Genomic DNA, 13,413 nt, shown 5'->3' on the forward strand with positions numbered 1-13,413 from the left:
CACAAGCGACAGAAAGGATGAATGGACACACATATTCTGTTACTCACACACACACAAACACACATCCGTCCGTTGCTGTTGTCCACCCACGACTGCATTCATCCATCTTATTTTCATCATACACAAGATGCCAGCCCGTCAGGGACAATAACTGGCTTAATACACACATACACACACACACACACACACACACACACACACACACACACACACACACACACACACACACACACACACACACAGGAGGTACAAAGACATGGCAGTGGAGAAAAGAGGAAAAGAGCCAGAGAAAGATGTAGGAGGCAACATACTGTACTGTAAGAGTTATAGCTAATCATGTATAAACAGAGAGGGAGAGGAGGTGAAGGAAAAACTCAAGTCTCAATCAAATATAACATGTCCCCAAATCCAATAGGGTTTAAACACATAAACATTCAAACAAACAATAATTTAAAATCATGCAGAATCAATAAAACAAGAAAAAATAAAAACTATAAATATAAATTAAATATAATAAGCATATAGAACATAAAAATCTGAAAATAATCAAAATGATCCTACATATAAAAAAGATAGACTAGTAGCACAGAATCAACTAAAAAAAAATTTTTTTTCAAAGCCCAAAATATGATTGACCACTTGTAAGGCTACAATGTCTTTTATGAAAGTATGAGTTATTGCAAAGAGCCATTAGGTAGCATACGAACAATCTTGCCAACATTTCAGGGGTTCCGGTACTTCCTTTTCCATGCACCGGTCATTGTTTACACTCCAATTCTTTACTTTTTGTAGGTTTTTTCTATCCAGGCGACATTCCAGCTTATCTTCATAACGTCATTAGACGATAGCCAATAGTTTCCGAGATTCCGGACAGTGCGTTCCGCCTCTTTCTCTCCATACAGAATGTTTACCTGCATACAACCAGAGACCGCTCAAATGTGATTGGACGATACTACTCTGAATACAAACAGAAACCAGAATGCTTCCAATACCAAACTGTTATCCAGTAGCCTACAGATTCTGCATTCATGTGCAGATATCTGTTTATAGAGATTATTTTACGGTGAACTACGTGAATAATTAGTTTCAGCACAGACAGAATGCAGAAACTGAATGTCTGCTCACTCTATACAGTATATATAATAAGTAGAATCTGCGCACTGTTCAGTCACCTCTGAAGAAATGATCTTGTCAACAATGGTTTCTGTAAGTGTTATCACTAGATTAGCAAAAGCCTTTCTACAGTAGCATGTGACGTGAACAGTTACAGTACCACCCACAATGTTCAGGACTAAGGTGACTAAAGGTCATCATCTACATTACTTTTTGACTGAAAATAAACTTTTTGCATAGATTGCAACAAATATATAATAAATCATCATTTTACAAATTGTACAAAAACAAAAACCCAAGTCTTTTTGTTTGTCAATCAGACATTGTCCTAATAATCCTGCCTAAAGCATCAATTGTGTATTAATTCACAGCTGAAAATAGATTAACAAATGCCCTATTTGCCTCTGTTTGAGTAACGACTGTCAAAAACTATGACGCTCAACTGTTTTAAGGAATTACTTTAAAACAAAATAATAAAAAAATAAAAAAATATGGTAAATATTTGTGACCCGTTTTTAAAGATTTGCATTATCAATGGGAGCCGATCGGCTTGGGGCTGAATGCCACAGGGTAGGGAAGTCAGAAAGTATTAAGGGATGGACTAACACTCATTTTGGTTGTTTTATGGAAGAAAAATAAAGCCAGCCTTATCCTTTAACCCTGAAGAGATAGAAAATATCTCCAAAATCCTTGTAATGGCAACAAATGAACTGTGAAATGGAATGTGTTATGGTATTAATTTGTACATTCATTCCCTCAGGTGTTTGTTCAAAGTTGCCCCCCTCCTTGTTCATTCAGCTTAAAACCCACTGAGATCGTTTTAATGAAAGAGCTGGGCAAAGGGCGAGACAGCATGAGTCACACAGAGAAAAAGAGAGAGAGAGAGAGAGAGAGAGAGAGAGAGAGAGAGAGAGAGAGAAGAGAGGCAACTAGCAGAAAGCAAAAGCAGTGAAACAACATTACCTGAAAACAAATGGAAACCCTAGTTCCCTCGAGTGCTAATTTGCACACACACACACACACACACACACACACACACACACACACACACACACAGGTTGAACACTACAAACAAGAGACTTATATTAAAATGACAATGAAAGTGTTTCACCTTTAAAAACAAAAACAAGGCAGAGTTACAACCTCTGACTATTAACAACAATGTAAACATCAACATCAATGCCTCTTTCTACACAAACAGACAAAAAACAGAAATATAAACCCACACACACACACACGCACGCACACACACACACACACACACACACACACACACAATCACATATAGCAACAGCGTTCATCCTATCCAATACAAATATACAAATTCATAAAATCTCAAATACTACCTTAAATAACAACGCAATGCAAGGTGAATCCAATACACACCATCAGCAGTGTCCCCATGAGCTAACATGCACACACTCGCACACCCTTCAGTACAATATAAACACAAGATGGCAAGGGAAATGTAACACACACGTCCTCTCACATTTCTGCATGCTAAAACACACACACACACACACACACACAGACACCTTCAAGGCGACTGACACACACCGTATCAACGCAGTCCAACACCACATGCATGTAAACACTTTTCTACCCGCCTTCGCTTCTGCCTGCACACCTTTCCCACCCACTCAAAACAGCACACACACATACTCGCCCACACACACACACACACACACACACACACACACACACACACACTCCTTCCATCTATCCATCCAATACTCCCTCTTCTTCCTCCCCATCCATCCTTACCTTGCAGCAGGCTCTGGAGGTTGAGCTGCGCCTGCTGGTGCAGCTCCTCGACACACTCCGGCCTGCTCCACGAGCCGAACACGTTCACGCTCTGTTGCCATGGAGACCTGAAGTGGGCCGCGCCGCCGCTGCTACTGCTGCCTCCTCCGCCGCTGCTGCTGCTGTGGTTGCCGTCGCCGTGGCTGCTGCCGCCGCGCCTGCCGCTCTCCGCCTCTAGACCACTGGTGGCTGGAGGGGGAAAAAAAGAGAGGGAGGGAAAAAATATTGAGAGGAAGTGATGGATGGAGGGAGGAGAGAGGGAGGAGAGAGGAAAGAAAGTGACATAAGGAAGGGAAATAAGATTATTGAGAGGAATGATGTGGAGAGAAAGGGAGAAAGGACAAGAGAGGCAAGGAAAGAAGGGGTGACAGGCAGGAGAGATAGATGAAGGTGGATGGGGGAGAAAGGGGCAGAGAGGAGATGAAAGATTAAGGCGGGAAAGGAGGGAAAGAGGTGGAAAAAAAGGAGGAGGAGGAGTGTAGAGGGGTGTAGGGGGACAAAAGAGACGAATGATGAGATGAGAAAGAAGAAGAGGAAGATAGCGAAAGAAATAATGGAAAAAGGAGAGGAAAAGGGGGTAGAGAAGGAGAACAAAAAAGGGATAGCGAGAGGAGGAAGAGAGAGAGAGAGAAAAAAAAGAAAACACGTAAATAAAAATGTATGAATTTGCATAACTAACTAAGAGACGCAGATTACATAACGCAGACTGTTGTCAGGGAGAACAAGGGCCGAGTAAGAAAGGAAGGAGGGAGGAATATAGGGTAGAAAAAAAAGAAGCCAGGATTTAGGCGAAAACGAGGGAGGGATGGACGGGAAGAGAGGTAGAGAACAGATTTGAAGGGGAAACAGAGTGAGGAAGCGCTTAATTAGGAGGGAAAAGGAATGGAAGGGAGATAGAGGGACTGTCAAGGGAGGAGATACAGTATACAGTAGGGAGGGAGGGAGGGAGGGAGGGAGGGATTAGGGCAGGGAGGTGTGAGAGAAAAAAGACAAATTGTGATTGTGGCATTAGGGTGAGAAAGAAGAACAAGAGTGGGAGGAGGAGGGAACGAAAGAATGACATTTAAAGGGAGGAGAACGGAGGGATAAAGGTAAAAGGGAAGTAGTCAAGAGAAGGAGAAAAAGAGGAAGGTAATGTCGGCCCCCTGTCACTATCAAACCTCAAACGCAAACAGACAATCAAAACAAATCACTCGGAGCGATCGCAAATGGCCATTCAACATCGACATGAATGAGGCGCTGCTTTGAATCAGTGGTGACGAAATGATTTGACACATCCAGCAGCTGATAAAACATGACTAACAAACACAGTAAATCCCAAATGTGACAGCAGTTGCTGTCCAACTGAGCTGTCGAGGCTTTTTGGAGAAACTTTAGGCGAGAACAAAGTCACTGAAGTCATTATTTATTATTAGTTTGGATGGTCAAATGGCTTATCAAGGTATAGTGAGCGGCAGTAGAGTAAATCAGAAGCCAATCAGCATTATTGCAAAAGTGAGATGAGAATTTGTCCACTATATGTGTGTCGGCGGTTTGTTCTGTGGTAAGAATTACTCAACCCACTCCCCAAACTTAGTGTTGATAAGTTTAACCCTTGTGTTTGTCTTCCCGTCAACCTTGAAAAAAAAACACCTTTTTTTTCGACGTTTGTTTTTGCTTTTTCCAACGTTTTAAATTGTTACATTTTTCTTCTACACATTTTCAGCGCTTATTTCTACGTCCTATATTTTCTGATATAAAGCAAAAATTGAAAACACATCAATGTGACCCAAAGTCAACACAAGGGTTAATAGTTTACCCGGGCACCCCTGGTCTCATTAATAGCTGAGCAGACACAAAGGTGTAATTACATGTCCATTAGAGTTCCATTACAGTAGCTTCTTTTTTAGCAGCAGTCTAAAGGGCACTGCAAAAAAACACGTTCAATGCCAATGTTTCTTAAAATAACTATTCCTACAATATCTGTTTATGGCAACTAGAGGGTTAAAGTTAAGGTTTGGTTAAAGCAACACTAGAGAACTTTTCCCGCTTCGGTCCCCCTACTGGTTGAAAGCGGAATTGCCCTTTACATTACATTATGCAAGTTTGCCAGATTGGGTAGAGCGAGCTGTAGTTCCAAAGAGACAACCTGTAGGGGGACCAAAGCGGGAAAAGTTACATAGTGTTGCTTTAAGATAAGTGAGAAATCGTCTATATATAAAAAAAAAAACCATCAATTCTTGATCTGAGACATACTACAAACTGAAGTGTTAGAATCCATCACTGAACTACACATTATAAATGGCACACTACCTTGTGCATTGGCACTGAATATTGGTACAGGAGCTAAACTGTGTCCATAATCGCCCAGCACTAGGGCTGCAACTCAACTAAACTTTTTTCTCGATTAATCGATTAGTTGTTTGGTTTCTGAAATGTCAGAAAATGGTGAAAAATGTAGAGCGGTGTTTCCCAAAAGCCCAAGATGACATCCTCAAATGTCTTGTTTTGTCCACAACTCAAAGATATTCAGTTTACTATCACAGAGGAGAGAAGAAACTAAAACATATTCACATTTAAGAAGCTGGAATCAAAGAGTTTTTTTTTTCATACTCAAACCGACTAATCGATTATCAAAATAGTTGGCGATTAATTTAAGAGTTGACAACTAATCGATTAATCGATTAATCGTTGCAGCTCTACCCAACACTGTACATCATTTCAGGGGAGACTTAAAAGGAACCTCATGTATCGGACTCAATTATCCTACAAGGCAACTTAACATCACAAGCTCCCTATTAAGGAGACCTGGTGGTTCACTTAATTAATCATTCATAACATTTGAGCTAAGACGGATGCCCAGCTTGTTTTGAATCCTACCTCATAATACTCACTGCACATAATCCCCATCTCTCTTACAATTATTGTATTTCTCTAAAAAACTAAAAAAAATGGGATACAAGTGTGTGTTCTAAAAATGGTTCTAAAACCTGAATCCAGGTACATTCACCTTCAGATATCATTTAAAACTTCCAAAAGGCAAACACACCAAAGCAGATCTTTTTTCTCAGGCCTCATTTTAATTCCTCAGTATTTTAACAATAAGCTCCACAGCACCGGTGACAAAATAAAGGCAGGGTGATCTCCCATTTACCTGAGACAGATTTTCTTTACTTTTATGTCACTTTGTCCATGTCAGTGTTCCTGAGCAGGACACTGGTGCACCAAATGCCACTCTTCAACTTGTAAACTGCTTTGGTTGAGATCCTCAGCTAAACAACAACAAATCTAAATATAAATATGCGGACTCCAACACATGTGTGGGTAGTATCTCTGAGGGGAATGTGAAGAAACTATTTCTCGTTTTGAAGTTGGACACAAAGAAATGGTTAAAATTGAAAGAACACTCAGTTCCCAGCAGACAGACGTACACAGTTATTCTGCGGCGAATCCACCGGCACTATCATGTCTTGTTTGCTCTGAAGCAGCCGTCTCCTCTCACAAAACCACAAAACCCACCGTACTGTATGGAATCATGATTTCACCCTCCCAGCTACCGGCTTCATCTGCCCTAAGCTGCTTTCACACAATCGTCTCCCACCAGAGAGAGCTCCCGTTTATGATACAGAGTTTCACGTCAGTTAGCATCAGCGGCAGAGAAGAGAACAAAAGGCAATCATGCATGACTTATGACGTACTGTAGAATACACATATATTCTTACCATGGAGCCCATACTATTTAAATTTTTCTTTTTTGGAGCCTTAAATACATTTATTTTGACTGAGTCTACTGCACTATCTTTGGCATTGTTTCTTTCTAAAGGTAATCTGTGTTTACTGGATGTATGAATTGTGTTGTGAGCCTTGCTGCGAGCTAAATATCTCATTAGGGAATTTAAGTTTGAAGCGGAGGCTCACCCAACAGATTATACTTGTTTCTTTTCTTAGTCTGCAGTATTTTAAGCAGGAAACAAACTTCTGCACCTACTTTACTGTAGTTGTTTTTTTACATCCGGTGTGCAAAATAACAATAAACTATACTGACATTTAATAACTACTGATGTCAGTAGTGTTTGCCTAAAAATTTAAGCAAACGGTGATATTTCAAGGACTAACTTAAATCCATATTCTTTTTAAAGAATAGATCTGTGTATTTGGAACCTTAAATGATTAGTTTTTTGTAAATACATTTTTGCTGCATAGATAAAGTGTAGAAGGCTGACAAACACTCCCTATTTTTGATAGTAAAACCATGACTGGAGGCTGCAAAAGCTTCTTCAGTGGACAAGTTGTTCCCAAAGGACGACTACAGCATGTATGTGTGGCACAATCCGTGTTGCATGTGTGCACCAATTTGGAACTATTCAAAGATGCTGAAAATTTAGAAGGTTGCAGCATCAATTACCTTTTGGGAGTTTGGTCCTTTAATATCTTTAGCATGCACAACTGACCTTCTGTTCGATGCTGGCTCAAGCTTGAGCATTTGAAGTAACTCCTGGTGAATGTGTAATTAAATAAATACCATGCAGAGGTTAGATTCGGTACAAAACCCAACATTGTGTCAGGAGACTAATAGCTCAAATGACCAAAAGGTCAGCGTTGTCTCAAGTTTTTTCAAAGGTTGCACCTCGATTGGGGCCACTTGAGTACATGTTGTCCCTGAGAGATGTGATGTGGGGTTAAGTGCTCACTGGGAACATCTTTTCAAAATGCTGGCATCCTTTTCCCAGTGTTTACAATAAAAGAAAAAGGATGCACACTTAAGATCGCCCAGAGCGAAGTAAGTAAATAAACGGGACAAAAATAAAATGTTCCAGCCTTGGTAAAAGGACTTCAGGTTTTCTACAGCTACATACATATAGTGGAAGCTGATAATGTGTTCAAGTCTACAGTAAATGTTTCGATACAGGCAAAACGTCAAGACATTTTTAAGATAGACACAATTCTGTTGTGTAATCGTTTTGTGGTGTTTCTTTTTAGATGGATATTTAGAACGTATATCAGAGTCATATGCCAGAGGTTTCTCCTTAATGTGATTTTGGATACTATGCTGACACAAAAGGTCAAAGGTGCTAACAAAGTGTGATCGGTGCCACCAAGCTTCCCAAAGTCACAATTGAAAGCATCTTAAAAGGTAGTTTTAATCATACTAACACATGTATGCAAACTTAAATGGTTTCTTATAGTTAAAGATATAGCCTAAACATCAGCTGTGTACCCCACCATGGATTGGAGGGCACATAGCTACTCTACAGTATAGCTTCACAGTTGCTAAATCCATTATTACATTTTTGAAGATGTGGGACATTTAAAAAGTTAAATATATGATCTTGTGTGGGTGAGAGTGTGCATCTGTGTATTTGGGAGGGTTAGGTAATACGTGCACAAGTCACACAAGCCTCAGGAGTTTCTAAAAATGTGGCACAATTTACTGTAAATACACCAACTAGAGCGAGAGAGAGAGACGGAGAAAAGAAGGAGTGTTATTGCCTTAGTTACTGTCATACCTTTGAGACAGCGCCATTTCTGTGACTGTGTGCTAAGTATTTCTGACTGTTCTCACTGCACATCAACACAGCAAGGAGTCGTCGTCTATCTAACAAGGTTTTTTCACAGTTTGGAAGCCTCGCAGGATTCAGACTCGAGACCCAAACACACCACCACTGATGCAGTGCAATGGCAGATCATGCAGTGCTATAAGAAACCAATAGGAAGCTCCACAAAGCTGTATGTCAGCAGGACAGGAAGATTAAATGACAGGACTGTGGACGTTGTGTCATACAGCTCCATGTCTCTATACCCCATCAGTAAGTTTCTCTCCATCAGGCATGACAGTTAAGACAAGAAGAAGACAACCTGTAACCTGGCACAAGACTGTGAGACCGTAAAAGAAGACAGCCTGTCAGTTCATAAGATAGAAAATTCAATACATGATGTGCCAATCGGGGAGCAGGTTCAAACATGCTGCTTTGGAGCATTGTTGATACTAGAAAATAGGACAATGGTATAAAGATGTACGCAAACAAGAGGGGCCTTCAGAACAATAGCCAAAAAAGTATTCATTAAATTGTGTTGATCAATTCAAAAAAGTCTGCTTTTTTACTCTTGAGACATAGTGAAGAGAATTAGCATCAGCTAGCTAGCCTTTCTGTCACCTGAAATGTTAACACAATTTGCAATGTGGAGTAAGCACATTTTGCTGTTACAATACTGTACCTGTGTCACACCTACTTTGACGCATGTTATCATGACAGATAAATGCTTGTACCTGTTAAGAAAACGCATAAGGAAATAGTTGAGTCACAGTCAGACAGCTAACTTAGCTAGCGTTAGCAGCTCACAGGCCTCTGTCAGCTAAAGTGATACACAAGGGTTGAGCAAAGTTTTTGATAGATATCATAATTGCTTCCATGATTCAATTATATGAAGTTAGAAAAACATCACATACCCTTTGTTTCATCTATCATGCCATCACATTCCATTCTATCACAGTGATAATTAAACATCTAACTGAGATACACGGAAAAAAAACTGAGACAGAAGGGAACTGTCTCTGTATCAACTGCTTCTCTTTGTAAATAAGCTAAACTTATGCTAACTGTATGCTAACTAAAGCATTCTCAGTGTATACTGTAGCCTCAAGTCTGGATAGTAAAGTCACTAACTAAATGCTAATAAGAAAGTATTATTTGACTTACTTGACTTGAGTTGTAACAAAATTACTATCAGGCTAAGCCTGTTTAATAAGCATTTACATTTAATAAAGGAAACTGAACCACAAAACCATCCTGATAACATAGTTTAAATAACATACAATGGGGAATATTCTCGATTTATCAGTTTTCGATTTTTCAATATACATCCTTTGTTCTGCATCTTAAATTAGATTTCCTCCTTCAAGAAAACTGTAAAAAATAATAATAATAATAATAACAATAATATATTTACTAGGCCTAAAAGAAAATGAAAACAAGTTTTGAGATATAGTGGCCAATTGAAAATTGTACAGGTTGGATCCTATTGTATGTGGAGGTGTTGCATTTTTGAAAAGAGGTATACATTGTTTTGCTTGTGCTTTAATTCAGTCATGGTGTCTTTTTTTGACCTTAGCATACTTTCAAACCTACAACCTGTTTTGGCAGATGGAAGAGACAGAGTCTTCTTCGGGGGAAGACTTGTTTCCTTTGACGTTAACAATTAATTCTTGATTAAAAGTTGAGCAGCAGCCGTACACACACAGACACACATATATGCACAGAGCACACTAAGTCCGTCTCAGCGGAGATGGCACTCTTTTTCTCTTCCTCCCTTATGTAACCGCGGTGACATGAAAAGGAAGGAAGATGGAGGGATTGGATGGAGGAGAGACACAAGCCTCTGGGCATCACTGGGCAGATTTAGGAAGAGAAAAAAAACTCAATCTCCAAAGTCCTTTTGAATAAAGGGTAAAGATTGTTCCGGAGAGAAATACATTGCAGTGACACAATGGATCCTGTTCAGAGGAAAGAATATATGAGCACGAATGTCAAATTGGCCCACAAAGCCTACATACTTGTTCACCATCATGTCCTAAATAGCTACACTCTTGTAAATAAGGCTCATAATTTTTTATTTTATTGTAATTAATTTTGATTCTTTTTAAAGGTTGTTTTAGGCATTTTTGGCCTTTATTGACCTATTCAAATCTGAAAAAACTGGAGATGAGGGCAGCGATTCAGAAGTCTGGAACCGTATTTTCATTTTCTACCAATGTACATACTTTATACATCTACTCCACAATATTTTACTTTTTTCCACTACATATATATAATAACTTCAGTAATTACTACAGGCAGTGACATGATATACCAACCCATGAAATGGGACATTCTGCCTTATGAGTACTTTGGTACTTTTTAGTATATTCTGATGCCAATATTTTTTTACTTTTACTTAAGTGAAAACTTGAATGCAGGACTTGCAACAGATTATGGTATTGCTAAGTAAAATATTTGCATATGTCTTCCCCCGCTGGAGGTAGCAGGTGGAACCAGTGCAGTAGAATATGTATAGTACCAATGACCATCAATTATTGTTTTCGACAACTGCTTCACTGCTCTTGAATCTGCGTTTTGAATCCTTACTGGCGTGGTAGAGATGGTGATGAGACATTGCCCCCATTGACCTTCTCTATCATTAAACAGGAAAACAGAGAGGTGAGAGAGGGTTGAAACCGCCAGCGTTACTTCCAGCTGACACAGAGAAAACACAGGAGTGATACTCTGACTGCGCCCACTCTCACAACAGGGAGAGAGATAACACACACACATACACACACACACACACACACACACACACACACACACACACACACACACGTCCTCATCAAAAGGTTTGGCAGTGTACTGAATACTGTCCATACTGCACACAAACAAGAAAATAGACGAAATGATTCATACCTACAGAACTCCGTACTGACGCACATTCAGAAACCTACACGCATTATAGCAAGTTGTTACTTTGTCTCTAAGGCCTATTACTAATTCATTCCCCTCTGTGTGCGTTGAAGTGTCAGCAGGAAGGACACCGATTTAGACAAGCTGTTATCACCAGACACACACTCTCTCTCTCCCACACACACACACACACACACACAGATAAATGGGTAAACACAACGTTCATCACTCATGTTTTATTATTTTTATCACCCACGTACTCGCACAGATGTCGTATATGCATGATACAAATACATTTGTGCATCTTTTACACACTTGTGAGGAAATGTAATGTGGTTGATAGGTCAGGAGCTAGTGCTGTAGTGCCAAGTACTGATCTGTGTGTGTGTGTGTGTGTGTGTGTGTGTGTGTGTGTGTGTGTGTGTGTAAATGACAGGCTTATGAGCCACTGTTACCTTTAGCCCAGTGCTCAGCAGATTCGTTTATGTTTGTCTTAAATAACACTGCCACTGCCCAATGAAAGGCCTGTCTAAAAATAAAGTGTGTGTGTGTGTGTGTGTGTGTGTGTGTGTGTGTGTGTGTGTGTGTGTGTGTGTGTGTGTGGGCCGTGCAGTAAACTAGATTTACCAACTACAAACCAAACATTAGCCGTCCTTCTGGGTGTCGTTATCGAAATGAGCCAGACGTCCTGCGCAGAGACTTTATCTATACTGACCTTTGTTGTTACGACTGAGTAACAAAGGTCGATGCAGATATTATAACTGACCTCCGAATCTCTTTGCTGTCAAGGTTATTAAGCACCAGAGATTAAAACTGTGTGAAAATGCACGCTAAAAAAAAATGAAGTATCTTTATACTCTTTTTGAGTATCAAAACCGTGGTGCTACTGTACAAGGCTGGCTTTGAATGTTTGCTCAGATTTATACTCTTCTTCACTAATTATCTTCCAGCATGTTTCTGATTAAAATCTTAATTTTCCAACTGTTTTAACATCGTTACACTATTAACTACTACACTATTCTGTAAGCAATACTATTTTATGGATGTTTGTGTTTAACATTTAAAAACTTTTTGCCATTTTGTTAAAATTTCTCAAACTCAGGTGTCAAAAAAGTATTTTTTGGTTTCTGTAACAAAAAAGTATTGTAAAAAAAACAACAACAACCTTACCCTAGGTTTATGGTTTGGGGAACAGTAGTAATGCCAGTTAAAGAGGCCAGAAATACAACTCTGTTGACAATAATCAAATATCAAAAGCAGCGAGCAACATTACTAAACATACATTTAATAATGTTTAGTTTTATTTCCTATTACTAAAGTGTCATTAGTGGTCATTAAGAGGCTCAATAAGGCCTTTTCTTTAAGAGTTGTCTAATTGAATCCTGTGCTTTCTTGACATTACTTTTTCCAATATTATGATTTTGTGATGGCAAGAAAACGGCAACATAAGTGCAGATCATGATCACAGGAAAAAGGTCTCTCATTTTAAGAAAAAAAAATGAAGTTTGTTAAAAAATGAATACTTGAAGTGTTTAAAAAAAATAACCCCATACCACCACAGACATGTGATATTATTAGTTTTGCAGTTTTTCATCTCTCAATCTCTGAAAAGATAAAAACGGACTCCCCCGCTTTGACTTGTGAGGAAACATCCAAACCAGTGGGACGAATGAGTGACACCAAAGCAGCATGTGACGACCTTTGGACGTTGCCAATCCCAATCTGATTCACGCCGTTGTAAAGAGCAGTAGAAATGCTGTTAGCACTTTTCGTGACTCTGCCCGTGCCAGAGCAGCCCACTCACCCTGTTGGCTAAATGAGCAATTAGCTGTCTGTGAATCAGAGGTGTTGTGGCAGGAAAGGTACACAGGAAGCCAGGCGGGTTACTTCCTGCTATGATTGACCAATGATGACGCATGGGCAGTCAAGACAGAACAAGTCTGAGGAGGTTAGATCAGATTTGTGATGCATATTGACAGGACAACATGTGACTGTAACTTTACGTTACTTTTCTTTTATATTTGTATACAGTGTATGGTTCAGACACCGTAAAGAACTGGCTGGTTATATAAGGCCTCACAAA

The 13,413-nt window shown here is 39.5% G+C and overlaps 1 protein-coding gene across 2 annotated transcripts in view; it reads right to left on the minus strand.

The window, feature by feature from the left end:
• The window catches only part of nhsl2 (NHS-like 2), a 134,978-nt gene that overhangs the window by 42,087 nt on the left and 79,478 nt on the right, over positions 1 to 13,413 (minus strand). For both annotated transcript variants that reach the window (XM_078275504.1, XM_078275505.1), the window contains exon 2: positions 2,878 to 3,105. In XM_078275504.1, the coding sequence (XP_078131630.1) occupies positions 2,878 to 3,105 (228 nt within the window). The remainder of the gene's footprint in view (positions 1 to 2,877; positions 3,106 to 13,413) is intronic.

This window comes from Sander vitreus, chromosome 19 (assembly GCF_031162955.1).
Source record: "Sander vitreus isolate 19-12246 chromosome 19, sanVit1, whole genome shotgun sequence".
NCBI lineage: Eukaryota > Metazoa > Chordata > Actinopteri > Perciformes > Percidae > Sander > Sander vitreus.